Source organism: Pongo pygmaeus, chromosome 12 (genome assembly GCF_028885625.2).
Source record: "Pongo pygmaeus isolate AG05252 chromosome 12, NHGRI_mPonPyg2-v2.0_pri, whole genome shotgun sequence".
Lineage (NCBI taxonomy): Eukaryota > Metazoa > Chordata > Mammalia > Primates > Hominidae > Pongo > Pongo pygmaeus.
The window spans coordinates 42,247,780-42,260,666 of NC_072385.2; the positions used below are offsets into that span (position 1 = coordinate 42,247,780).

Consider the following 12,887-nt stretch of genomic DNA (forward strand, 5'->3'; position numbering starts at 1 on the left):
ACACACACACACACACACACACACACAATGAGAAGTGGAAGGATTGTGGGGGAGACATTTGTCCAAATATAAACACAAAGCATTTAATAAATGTCAGTAGGGCCAAACTCCAGCATAACATGAGGCTTGACAAATAATCTTATAAAAACTTAAAAGGCCATTTTTAGCTATATTCAAGATGTGAAGAGATGGACTCTTGGTTTAGGCAAGAAAAATTTGGTATTAATATGTGGCAAAAAGAAAGCAAAGCTACTTATCTCCTATTATGTTCCCATCTTCTCTCTGAAGCAACATTGTTCTCAATTGGAAAGGACTTATGATTGACAGAGATTTCAAACTAAGGAGGACAAAAGAAATCCCAGAAAATTATAAATGAGCAAATGTCCACCTTTACAAAGACAGCTAACAACACAATGACAGGATCAAATCCACACATATCAATACTAACCTTAAATGTAAATGGGCTAAATGACCCAATTAAAAGGCACAGAGTGGCCAGCTTGATAAAGAGCAAGACCCAATAGTATGCTGTCTTCAAGAAACCCATCTCACATGCAATGACACCCATAGGCTCAAAATGAAGGGATGGTGAAAAATCTACCAAGCAAATGGAAAACAGGAAAAAAAAAAAAAAAAAAAAAGCAGAGGTGGCAATCCTAATTTCAGACAAAACAGACTTTAAACCAACAAAAATTTTAAAAGACAAAGAAGGACATTACACAATGGTAAATGATTCAATTCAACAAGAAGATGTAACTACCCTAAATGTATATGCACACAGTACAGGAACACCCAGATTCATAAAGTAGATTCTTAGAGACCTATGAAGAGACTTACATTCCCACACAATAATAGTAGGAAACTTCAGCACCTCAATGACAGTATCGGATAGATCATTGAGGCAGAAAATTAACAAAAGTATTCAGGACCTGAACTCAACACTGGATCAAATGGACCTGATAGACATCCACACAACTCCCCACCCAAATACAACAGAAGATACATTCATCTCATGGCTACATGGCACATACTCTAAAATTGACCATACAGTCGGACATAAAACAACACTCAGCAAATTCAAAAACACTGAAATCATACCAACCATGCTCTTGGACCACAGAGCAATAAAAGTAGAAATCAAGACTAAGAAAATTTCTCAAAACCATATAATTACATGGAAATTAAACAACCTGCTCTGAATGACTTCTGAGTAAACAATGAAATTAGGGCAGAAATCAAGAGGTTCTTTGAAACTAATGAGAACAAAGATACAATATAGCAGAATCTCTGGGACACAGGTAAGGTAGTGTTAAGAGGGAAATGTATATCACTAAATGCCCACATCACAAAGTTGGAAAGATCTGAAATTAATTACTCAACATTACAACTAGAGGAACTAAAGAAGCAAGAGCAAACCAACCCCTAAGCTAGCAGAAGACAAGAAATAACCAAAATCAAAGCAGAACTGAAGGAGATTGAGACATTAAAAAAATACAAAAGATCAACAAATCCAAAAGTTGGTTCTTTGAAAAAATTAATAAGATAGCTAGACTAATAAAGAAGAAAAGAGAGAAAGTCCAAATAAACACAATTAGAAATGACAAAGGGGATGTTACCACCAACTCCACAGAAATACAAATAACCATCAGAGACTACTATGAATACCTGTATATACACAAACCAGGAAATCTAGAAGAAAGGGATAAGTTCCTGGACACACACATCCTCCCAAGGCTGAACTAGGAAGAAACTGAATCTGTCAACAGACCAATAATGAGCTCCAAAATTGAATCAGTAATAAATAGCCTACCAACCAAAAATAGCCCAGGACCAGATGGATTCACAGTTGAATTCTACCAGATACACAAAGAAGACCCGGTATCATTACTACTGAAACTATTTCAAAACATTGAGAAGGGACACCTCCCCAACTCATTCTGTGAGGCTGGCATCATCCTGATACCAAAGCCTGGCTGAGACACACACACAAGAAAAGAAAACTTTAGGGCAATATCCTTGATGAACATAGATGCAAAAACACTCAACAAAATCTTAGCAAATCAAATCCAGCAGCATGTAAAAAGCTAATCCACCATGATCAAGTAGTTTTTATCCTTGGGATGCTAGGTTGGTTCAACACACACAAGTTAATAAATGTGATTCATCACATAAACAGAACTAAAGACAAAAACCATATGATTATCTCAGTAGATGCAGATGAAATTTGATAGATAGATGTGAATGGGATTGCATTCCTGACTTGGCTGTCAGCTTGGATATTGTTGATGTATAGAGGGTTGGTTGTTGGTTTATTGAGGGTTTTTAACATGAAGGAATGTTGCATTTTATTGAACATCTTAGATAAAAGGCACTGAAGGAATGTACTTGAACATAATAAGAGTCATCTATGAAAAACCCACAGTCAAAATCATACTAAATGGGCAAAAGCTGGAAGCATTCCCCTTGAAAACCAGCACAAGACAAGGATCCCCTCTCTCACTACCCCTGCTTAACATAGTAAGTCCTGGCCAGAGCAATGAGGCAAGATAAATAAATAAAGGGTATCCAACTAGGAAGGGAGGAAGTCAAACTATTCCTGTGTGCAGACGACATGATTCTATGTCTAGAAAAACCCTATGGTCTCTACCCAAAAGCTCCTTGAGCTAATAAACAACTTCAGCAAATTTCAGGATACAAAATCAACATATAAAAATCAGTAGCATTCCGATACACCAACAAAATCCAAGTTCAGAGCCAAATCAGGAATGCAATCCCATTCACAATGGACACAAAAAGAAGAAAATACCTAGAAATACAAATAACCAGAAATGTAAAAGATCTCTACAATGAAAATTATAAAACACTGCTCAAAGAAATCAGAGACGACACAAACAGATGGAAAAACATTCCATGCTCTTGGATAGGAAGAATCAATATTGATAAAATGGCCATCCTGACCAAAACAATTTACAGATTTAATGCTATTCCTGTCAAACTATCAATGACTTTCTTCACAGAAATAGAAAAAGCTGTTTTAAAATTCATGTAGAACCAAAAAAGAGTCCAAATAGCCAAGGCAATCCTAAGCAAGAGGAACAAAGCTGGAGGCATCATATTACTCAACTTCAAACTATATTACAGATACAGTAACCAAAATAGCATGGTACTGGTACAAAAACAGACACATGCAACAATGGTACAGAATAGAGAGCCCAGAAATAATGCTGCACACCTACAATGCAGCACACCATCTGATCTTTGACAAAGCTAACAAAAACAAGCAATGAGGAGGGGACTCCCTATTCAATAAATGGTGCTGGGATAACTGACTAGCCATATGCTAAAGACTGAAACTGGACCCCTTCCTTACACCATATACAAAAATCAATTCAAGATGGATTAAAGACTTAAATGTAAAACCTAAACCTATGATAACCTGGGAAATACCATTTCAGACGTAGGAACTGGCAAAGATTTCATGACAAAGATGCCAAAAGCAATTAAAACAGAAGCAAAAATTAACAAATGGGATCTAATTAAACTAAAGAGCTTCTGCTCAGCAAAAGAAACTATCAACAGAGTGAACAACCAACCTACAGAATGGGAGAAAATATTTGCAAACTATACATCTGACAAAGGTCTAATATCCAGCATCTGTAAGGAACTTAAATTTATAAGACAAAAAGAAACAACCCCATTGAAGAGTAGGCAAAGAACATGAACAGACACTTCAAAAGAAGACATACATGTGGCCAAAAAGCATATGAAAAAATGCTCAATATCACTAATCATTAGAGAAATGCAAATAAAAACCACAATAAGATACCATCTCACACCAGTCAAAGTGGCTCTTATTAAAAAGTCAAAAAATAACAGATGCTGGCAAGGTTGCAGAGAAAAAGGGAATGCCTATATACTGCTGGTGGGAGTGTAAATTAGTTCAACCATTGCTGAAAGCAGTGTGGCAATTCCTCAAAGAACTAAAAGCAGAATTACCATTCAACCCAGCAATCCCACTACTGGGCATATACCCAAAGGAATATAAATCATTCTACCATAAGGAAACATGCATGCCTGTGTTCACTGCAGCACCATTCACAATAGCAAAGACATGCAATCAACCTAACTGCCCATTAATGGTAGGCTTCGTACAGAAAATGTGGTGTATATACTATGCAGCCATGACAAAAAAATGAGATAATGTCCTTTGCAGGAACATGGATAGAACTGGAGCCCATTATCCTTAACAAGCCAGCACAGGAACAGAAAACCAAGTACTGCTTGTTCTCACTTTTAAGTGGGAGCTAAATAATGAGAACACACGGACACACAAAGGGGAACAACAGACACTGGGGCCAACCTTAGGGTGCAGGGTGGGAAGAGGGAGAGGATCAGGAAAAATAACTATTGAGTACTAGGCTTGGTATGTGGGTGATGAAATAATCTGTACACCAGACTCCCATGACATCAGTTGAACTATATCCACACATATAGCCCTGAACCTAAAATAAAAGTTAAAACAAAAACAAAAAAAAAGTAGATATGGGAAACTATAGAATCTGAGATTAATATAAATCCAAGTTAAAATTCTACAAAAGACTATTCCAGATAGTTTACGTACAAATAGAAAAGGGACCATCATTAGAAGCCTGCCTAGTTAAGTAAGGATAAATAAGGATTAATTAAGTAAGGCTTATCCTTCCTTTCTTATACTTCCTTTCTTAATCAGATTACTAGAAGAGAAAATTTGGGCCCAGGCACGGTGGCTCACGCCTGTAATCCCAGCACTTTGGGAGGCCAAGGCAGGTGTATCACAAGGTCAAGAGATCAAGACCATCCTGGCCAACATGGTGAAACCCCGTCTCTACTAAAAATACAAAAAATTAGTTGGGCATGGTGGTGCGAGCCTGTAGTCCCAGCTTGAACCAGGGAGGTGGAGGTTGTAGTGAGCCGAGATTGCCACTGCACTCCAGCCTGGCGATAGAGCGAGACTCCGTCTCAAAAAAAAAAGAGAAAATTTGGAAAAATTGATGATGTGTCTTGATTTTGGCCAACATTTTGCCAAGCTAGAGAAACAAGAGTTAGGTAATGTTCCATTAAATACGTTTCCAGAGAGCTTGAATCAAGTCTCAGATAACTTGAATTCAGCTGATGTAGACCTATCAGCTGACAAGACTTTACAAACTTGTAAATGACAAAACATGTCAGGTGACTTAACCAAGAGTCATAAAGAACTCCTTGGGGAGTTCAAGGTAGGCCATATCAACAAGATGACTTTAAAATAAATTTAAAATTAAAATCATTCCCTTAGGGATGTATATATGTATGTATGGGTTAGTTGAAAATAGTTTATGGGGGAAAGGCTTAGTTAGGAATGTCAGATGATCAAATGCTTGATATAAACCAAATGTGCATGGTATTCTTTCTCTCATTTATTCAAAAACATTATATACCAACTATAAAAGCACATTCTGCCTTGCTTTGCATGTAAAAGTATAGAATCCAAACCTAGGGAAGTAATGGTGCTGCAGACGCCATAGTGATGAGACAACACTGGATATTGCGTTTAGTTTTATAAGACACCTTGGAGAAGAGAATTAACCATCCAGACTAGGCCACCAGTTTCAAGGTGGCCCAAGAGTTGAAACCAAGTGTTAAGAGGAGATTGACAATCTGTCGAGGCTGATCATCTTGAAGGGTGGTAGACTAAGTGGAGATGTGAAAAATGTCTTTAAATTTTTTAAAGGCTATTGTCTGGAAGCTTTCATAGACTGCTGCTTGGTTCCTTAGGTAGCAGAAGTTTTAACATCAATAGCTATGAGTTATAGGAAATTGGGTTTCAGCTAATATTATACAGTGTGTCAGCTCCTTTACCAGACCCTAGGCATATAAAGATGAGCAGGACAAGATCCCCCTTCCTCACAGTTAATCCATAAATTCATATTCCATATAGAGAAGTGGCTCCAGATACAATGACTCTTCCAGCAATGAGATTCATTAGGAAACTGGACGCCTCTTAACACACTGAGCTCCCATCTCTGGAACACAAAAGAAAAACATTTCAGGTACTGTTTGGGGGACTGAGGCTGGGCTGATGGTACCTGTGCCTAGCTGTGGTGTTCTGGTAGCTTCCAAGAACCAGCACTCCTATTTACCAGGACAAGCAAAGGGGGTAGCCCAAGGAGAGCTGTGTTCCTGGAGGAAAGCAAAAGATTAAAGCCAAAAATGTGGCCCTGAGAATCAGGTACACAAAAGTCACAGACTGTCAACAGGAGAGCAATTCTCAAGTCCAAAGAAGGGAAGAGCAGACATAGCCAGCATGCATGGTGTGAGCCTGGGGAAAACCATCATTTGGGAACAGCCTGGGAATGCCGGCCAGTTAGCAGCTTGTTGGGAGCTCTCTGTGATCAAGCAGGCTTTGGCTTGGATCAGATGGGACTGGACAAGATGCTGAATGACCCTCTGTCAGGGGTGTTAGAGATGTGACTTGTGATAGATGTCTTCCATTTGCCTCTGTAGCTCTGCTCACCACTCTTCTCTACCCTGTGTGGATCTAGGAAGTTGACCTACATTGCCTGCATCTGTGGAATCCTCGCCTTTTGGACCTAGTTTGGTTTAGATAACAGCTAGAGCAGTGGTTTGGAGTCTTTGAAGAGGTCCTTCACGTCCCTTGTTAGCTGAGAACAGCTAGAGATTAAAGAGGGGGGATGACAGTGGAGTTAGGATCCCCCTGCTCCCTGCTTGCCTCGCCATGGGGTCACCTTGGGATTGCTGTTTTTCTTGTCTGAGGGTCACAGCTCCTCTTAAAATGTTCCTGTTTACATAGCTTTTTCTTCCAGGATCCAGCAGCCACTCCCTGCCCTCTACCCTCTAAGCCTAGAAGGTGGTAACAGCTCCAGCTACCAGCTCCAGGGTACTGCACTATCTCTTAGGGATCTCCTACATCTTGTCCATCCTATTTAAATGCTTCTTATATTATACTAATGTGAATGTATCATCTGTTTCTTGGTTGAACCCTGGCTGATACAGGATTCTGGATTGAGTGAGAATATGGACTAGATTATTTCTAAGAACTCTTATACTTCTAGAGCTCTGGATTTCTTGTCACTGATCTTATATTTTTGTAGACCTGAGTGATGAGGATTAAATTTCCGCACCTAGAAACTCACAGCAAATATTTTTGTAGCACATAAGAAGTTCATCTAGCGACTCATGATTTGGCTTAACCACATAATTTATATGATTTATTATTTTTATAAGAGTTTATGTTTTCAGTGTGAATTGCAGTTCATAGCCTCAGTTGCTCACACTATGTCTGAAGGGTCAGCTAACATCTTTATTGGTGCCATGTAAAAGACCCAAAGGGCACTTAATCTGGCCAAGCAACTACTGTCCGGACTTTGGCAATTTCATAAAAGAGCTGAAATTAACCTTAAATATCATTCATAAATAAGCTGCTCAGCCATACTGTGACACTTTCTGGGAAGACTGAATAGTTGAGGCTCCTGATAATGATGCTGTTCCAAGGATATGCCAGAACCTCAAGAAAAGAATGAGGAGACCACAGGGTCTGCATGACTGTGAACCACATGACTGTGAACCACATGACTTCTGAGTCTGATAAGCCATAGAAGGCAAATTGTCTTCTGGTGGGAAGATCATTTCTATTTGACTCAGAATAAGAGGGTATGTTTGTGGGTGAAATGATATGACTGAGGTCTGCTTTGCAGTGATACAGAGAAGCGGAATAGGTGGGAGCAGAGTAAAAACAGGATTCGCGATGAGTGGATGTGGGTGATGGAGACATGAGCCCATACTATGCTCTCTATTTTTGTGTGATTTTGGAATTATTGAATATTGAGAGTTATGTGAATAAACAGTTAAATAAAAAAGTGACTTCTTCCTACAGGGAAACTCATTTATTGTTGCTTGGTGCCCATGATGTGATGCAGAAGCTCTGTGTGTAGGTTTCAGAAACATAATAGGAAAAAACATATTGAAACAAAATGTAAATGAGGAATGCTATTTTTTGTGAAAGTTTACCCAAACCATGCTCAATGGAAAATATCAAGATATTATTATTCAGGAGGTACTTTTATAGTATCTTTCACGTGGACTTTGCTGTATGGACTTTGCTGCTAAATAACGTGGGGTAGAGGAGAACCAGGTAAGTTACATATGAAATAAGGTTGGTTGTGAGTTAAAATTTCTTGGGTTTTGGGGAAGGATATGTGGGAGTTCATTATACTATTTGTTCTAGTTTTTTATATGCTTTAAATTTTTCATAGAATTCTTTTAAAAAATAAAACCTATACTGCACATCCAAAACATGGCCATTTTACATTAGGAAAGTATTAACTTTTACGATTTTATGAAATGTAATATTATGTTATTTCTCTTTCGCCTCCTTAGTTTTGTGTTTTCTAATATATTGCTATTTGTCCATTTCTTTTGTTTTCCCCCACCCCTTAGTTTTGTCTGTTGTATGGAACCAAGCTGGTGTTTCAGGAGCGGGCCTGGTATTTAGAACATAAATGCTTGACTCCCATGGCCAGCACGAGGATCAGGAATCAGGTAAGGTCCCTGGGGTACAGAAAAACACTTTGTACATCAGCCCTGGTCTCCTTGCTTTCTTAGAAAATAGTCCTGCCAATCTTCTATCAGTTTCCACTCATGGATTTTTATGCCTCTGGGACTTCACATGTATATTTTCATTACCTATCATGATCATATTACACTTAAGAGTTTAGGTGACAAGGGAATGACTCACTGTACATGAGTTTTCTAACATGAAAAGGAGAGGAAGGTGTCAAAGTGTTTTCCTTGTCTTGGCCAAAAAAAAAAAAAAGTATTAATGATTTCTTTTCTGCTTCTTACCAAAGCCTATTAATACAATCTTTATATTAAGAAGAAAGACCCGGGGTATTTTTTTGTCAGTGGTAGCCATGGGGAATTCAATACAATAGCTACGGAGCACCTGAAAAAGAAGGTGAGGCCAGTATTCACCACTAAAATGCTACTGCAAAGAAAAAGAATGTGAAACAGCATACTCATCAGTAAAACACATTTCTGATTACATCCTTTCTGCAGGAGAGATGCTGAAACACAAACAGGTGTAAGACTCAGTCTCCACATGAAGGGAGCTCATATCCAAGGACACAAAACCAACTTTAAAAACATAAATACTGGCCAGGTGCTGTGGCTCATGCCTGTAATCCCAGCACTTTGGGAGGCTGAGGCGGGCAGATCTCCTGAGCTCAGGAGTTCGACACCATCTTGGGCAACATGGTGAAACCCTGTCTACTAAAATACAAAAAAATTAGCTGGGCGTGGTGGCACGTGGCTGTAGTCTCAGCTACTCGGGAGGCTGAGGCATGAGAATCGCTTGAGACCCGGAGTTGGAGGTTGCAGTGAGCAGAGATTGCGCCACAGTACTTCAGTTTGGGCTACAGAGTGAGACTCCGTCTCAAAACAAAACAAAACAACAACAACAGCAAAAAACAACAAAACAAAACACAAATACTCTCACAGGGGCATGGAGGTTTTCGAATGAACTTGGCCATAAGAATAAATTCAGAGTTGACAGAACAGACGTCTTAGGAATAAATGCCATTCTTATGCTAGACCTTGAAGAGTAGAAAATTAAGAGGCGGTGGCCCAATTGAGAGGGGAAAATGCAGTTGAAGCTTCAGACAGGGTTGATAAAGTGAGGAAGATCATAGAAATGGAGTACTTAGACATATTAATAAACAATAAAGACTTTACCTGTCTAATGGAACACCTGGAGAAGTCTTCAGGAACCAGACTGCAGTGGACCCTGGAGAACTTTGAAGAACCTTTTTCCTTTTCAGGAAAACGGAGGTTACAGAGAAAAGTATATGTAATGATGCTACAGTAATGTATTTCTGTATAACAAATGACTCCAAACTTATGACTTAAAACAACCACCACTTATTATTTGTCTTGGTCCATTTTTTGCTGCTGTAACAGAATACCATAGACTGGGTAATTTATAAAGAAAAGACATGCATTGCTTACAGTTCTGGAAGATGGAAAGTCCAAGGGTCAAGGGGCCCACGTCTGGCAAAAGCCTACATGTAGCACCATCCCATGGAAGGGAAGAGCAAGAGAGGGTGAAAGTGAGAGAGAAGGAAGGGAGGGGTTGAACTTATCCTTTTATTAGGAAACACTCCTGAGATAACAGCATTAATCCATTCATGAGGGCACAGCCGTCATGTCCTATTCACCTTCTAAAAGTCATACCTCTCATCACTGTTGCATTGGGGATTAAGTTTTCAACACATAAACTTTGGGGGACACATTCAAGCCACAGCATCATTTCTCATGATTTTGCATTCTAGACAGAGTTCAGCTATTAACAGACAGTGCTTCTGCTCAATGTGGTGTCTGCTGGGGCTAAGGGTTCACAAAGACTTCTTCATTCTTATGGCTGGCACCTCAGCTAGGATGACACGAACAGACGGGTAATTGTCTCCTTCCATGTAGCCTAGTTTGGGCCTATTCACAGTAAGGTAGTTTCAGGGTGGTCGAATGTTTTATTTGATGGCTTCCAGGAAGGAGAAAGTAGAAGATGCCAGTCTTCATAAAGGATAGGCCCAGAACTAACAGTGCTACTTCCACTGAATTCTGTCAGTCAGAGGAAGTCACAGTGCCAGCACAGATTCACAGCTGGAGGAGAGACTTTACCGCTTGATGTGAGGAGTAGCATGTACATGCCGGAAAGGAAAGAATTGATGGCAGCTATCTTTGAAGACTATTTCCCACAAAGAGAGTGCCCACTTTGGGAAGACGGAAGAATACTTTTTAATTAGAAAAAAAAAAAACCTACATAAGGGAAGATTTTAAATCTGTGCCTCCAGGTATTTCAGTGACGCAGAATTATATAAACAATATACAATATATCAGAGGAATATTTAGTGAAGGAAATGAACTTTCATATAAAACATTGAAGTGCTTTTGCATTTCTTTTTATTTTATTTTATTTTTTTTTTGAGATGGAGTCTTGCTCTGTCACCCAGGCTGGAGTGCAGTGTCATGATCTCAGCTCAGTGCCACCTCGGCCTCCTGGGCTCAAGTGATTCCTTGCCTCAGCTTCCTGAGTAGCTGGGATTATAGGCACCCGCCACCATGCCTGACTAATTTTTGTATTTTTAGTAGAGACAGGGTTTCGCCATGCTGTCCAGGCTGATCTCCAACTCCTGGACTCAAGTCATCTGCCAGCCTTGGCCTCCCAAAGTCCTGGGATTACAGGCATGATCCACCGCACCTGGCCTGCTTTTGTATTCTTACAGTGCCACATGCTTTCCACACTTCTCACTTATTGGATCCTCTTAACAGCCTGGGAAATAAGCAGGCAGGAGCCAGCCACTTTGGAACAAGCTTTATCTGTAGGGCTATAGGACATCTCAAAGCCTTCTTTGTCACATCTCTGAGCTGCCAACCCTGAGTACTCATCCCGTTTGCTGGTGTCCCCAAAGGGGAGAGGATAGTGGAGCTGGCACAAATCCTTCCTTTCCCACTGCCACGATACTTCTTTGCAGGGATCTCAAGGCTTTAGAGAAACGATTTGCAGCCATTCTTCACAAAAAATATCTGGGACCCTTGGTCAATTGAAAGTGCTAAATGAGAGTGTGCTTGCAAAGAAGATTAGAGGAGACTGGGCTGATTGGTATTACTGACAAGGGTCCAGGTGTTTTCACATGATAGCTCTCCACATTTACTGATTCTTTCTTCAGATGCATCTAACATTCTGGTTACCCCATCCTCCCAGTTTTTAATTCCAATTGTTAGAATTTTTATTTTTAAAATTATTATTATTATTTTTGAGACAGAGTCTTGCTCTGTAGCCCAGGCTGGAGTGCAGTGGCCTGATCTTAGCTCACTTCAATCTCTGCCTCCTGGGTCCCCATTCAAGCCATTCTCCTGCCTCAGCCTCCCAAGTACCTGGGATTATAGGCACGTGCCACCACGCCCAGCTAATTTTTGTATTTTTAGTAGAGACGGGGTTTCGCCTTGTTGGCCAGGCTGGTCTTGAACTCCTGAGCTCGTGATCTGCCCCACTCAGCCTCCCAAAGTGCTGGGATTACAGGCAAAATTATTTTTTTATATCATGCATGTCACTTTTTTGTTTCCTGTTCCCCAAAGATATATTCAATATTGTATTTTATTTTTTATACATTGAAACTTAGCTATTTTATAGTCTGTAGCTAATAATTCCAATACCTTAAAATCTTTACAAGTCTATTTATTTTTGTGTCTTGTTTCTTCTGTGTGTCTGGTTATCTTTTATTGTGTGTTGGTCATTTGTTTTGAGAAATAATGTGTAAGATGTACATGAAGTCCCAATCGAAGGTAATTTTCCTTTGAAAGGCCTCTGAAAACACTCTCAGTGTGACACCCACCTTAAACCAAATTCAAGGCTTGGGGTTTTCTGGAAGACTCAGATACTCAAAATAGGGGTAGCAATTTTTTTACCCTCCCCCTATAGATATAGCTCTTTGACATCCCAGCTTATCATGGTGAGGGTCTGCTGTTAAATTTCTTGCTTAGTGCTGACCCTGATTTTTTACTATTATTACCTTCTATCACCTCCCTGACCACCATAAAGCTGTCAGTGAAAATTCAGAAAAATGGCAAACACCTTCCGGGAAAATGCAATTTTCTGACTTGTTTATTTCTCTGGGTTCCCATTTTCCCATAAATTTTGGCTTTATTGTTTTGTCAGATCATTGATGCTTTGAAGATGTTTCCTGTATTTTCTTCAAATATTTTGGTTGTTTTCTGCAGAAAAGTTGGAAAAAAAAAATCTAGCCCCCTGTTCTCAGAAATAGAAAGTTGCTTCAATGTTATTCTATATGACCCCACAA

General features: G+C 39.6%; 1 protein-coding gene across 1 annotated transcript in view; it reads left to right on the forward strand.

Moving 5' to 3' along the window:
- Positions 1-12,887, forward strand: part of ACOXL (acyl-CoA oxidase like) — a 405,131-nt gene that overhangs the window by 371,190 nt on the left and 21,054 nt on the right. Inside the window, exon 23 of the mRNA XM_054475660.2 lies at positions 8,473-8,574. Coding sequence (XP_054331635.1) covers positions 8,473-8,574 — 102 coding nt within the window. The remainder of the gene's footprint in view (positions 1-8,472; positions 8,575-12,887) is intronic.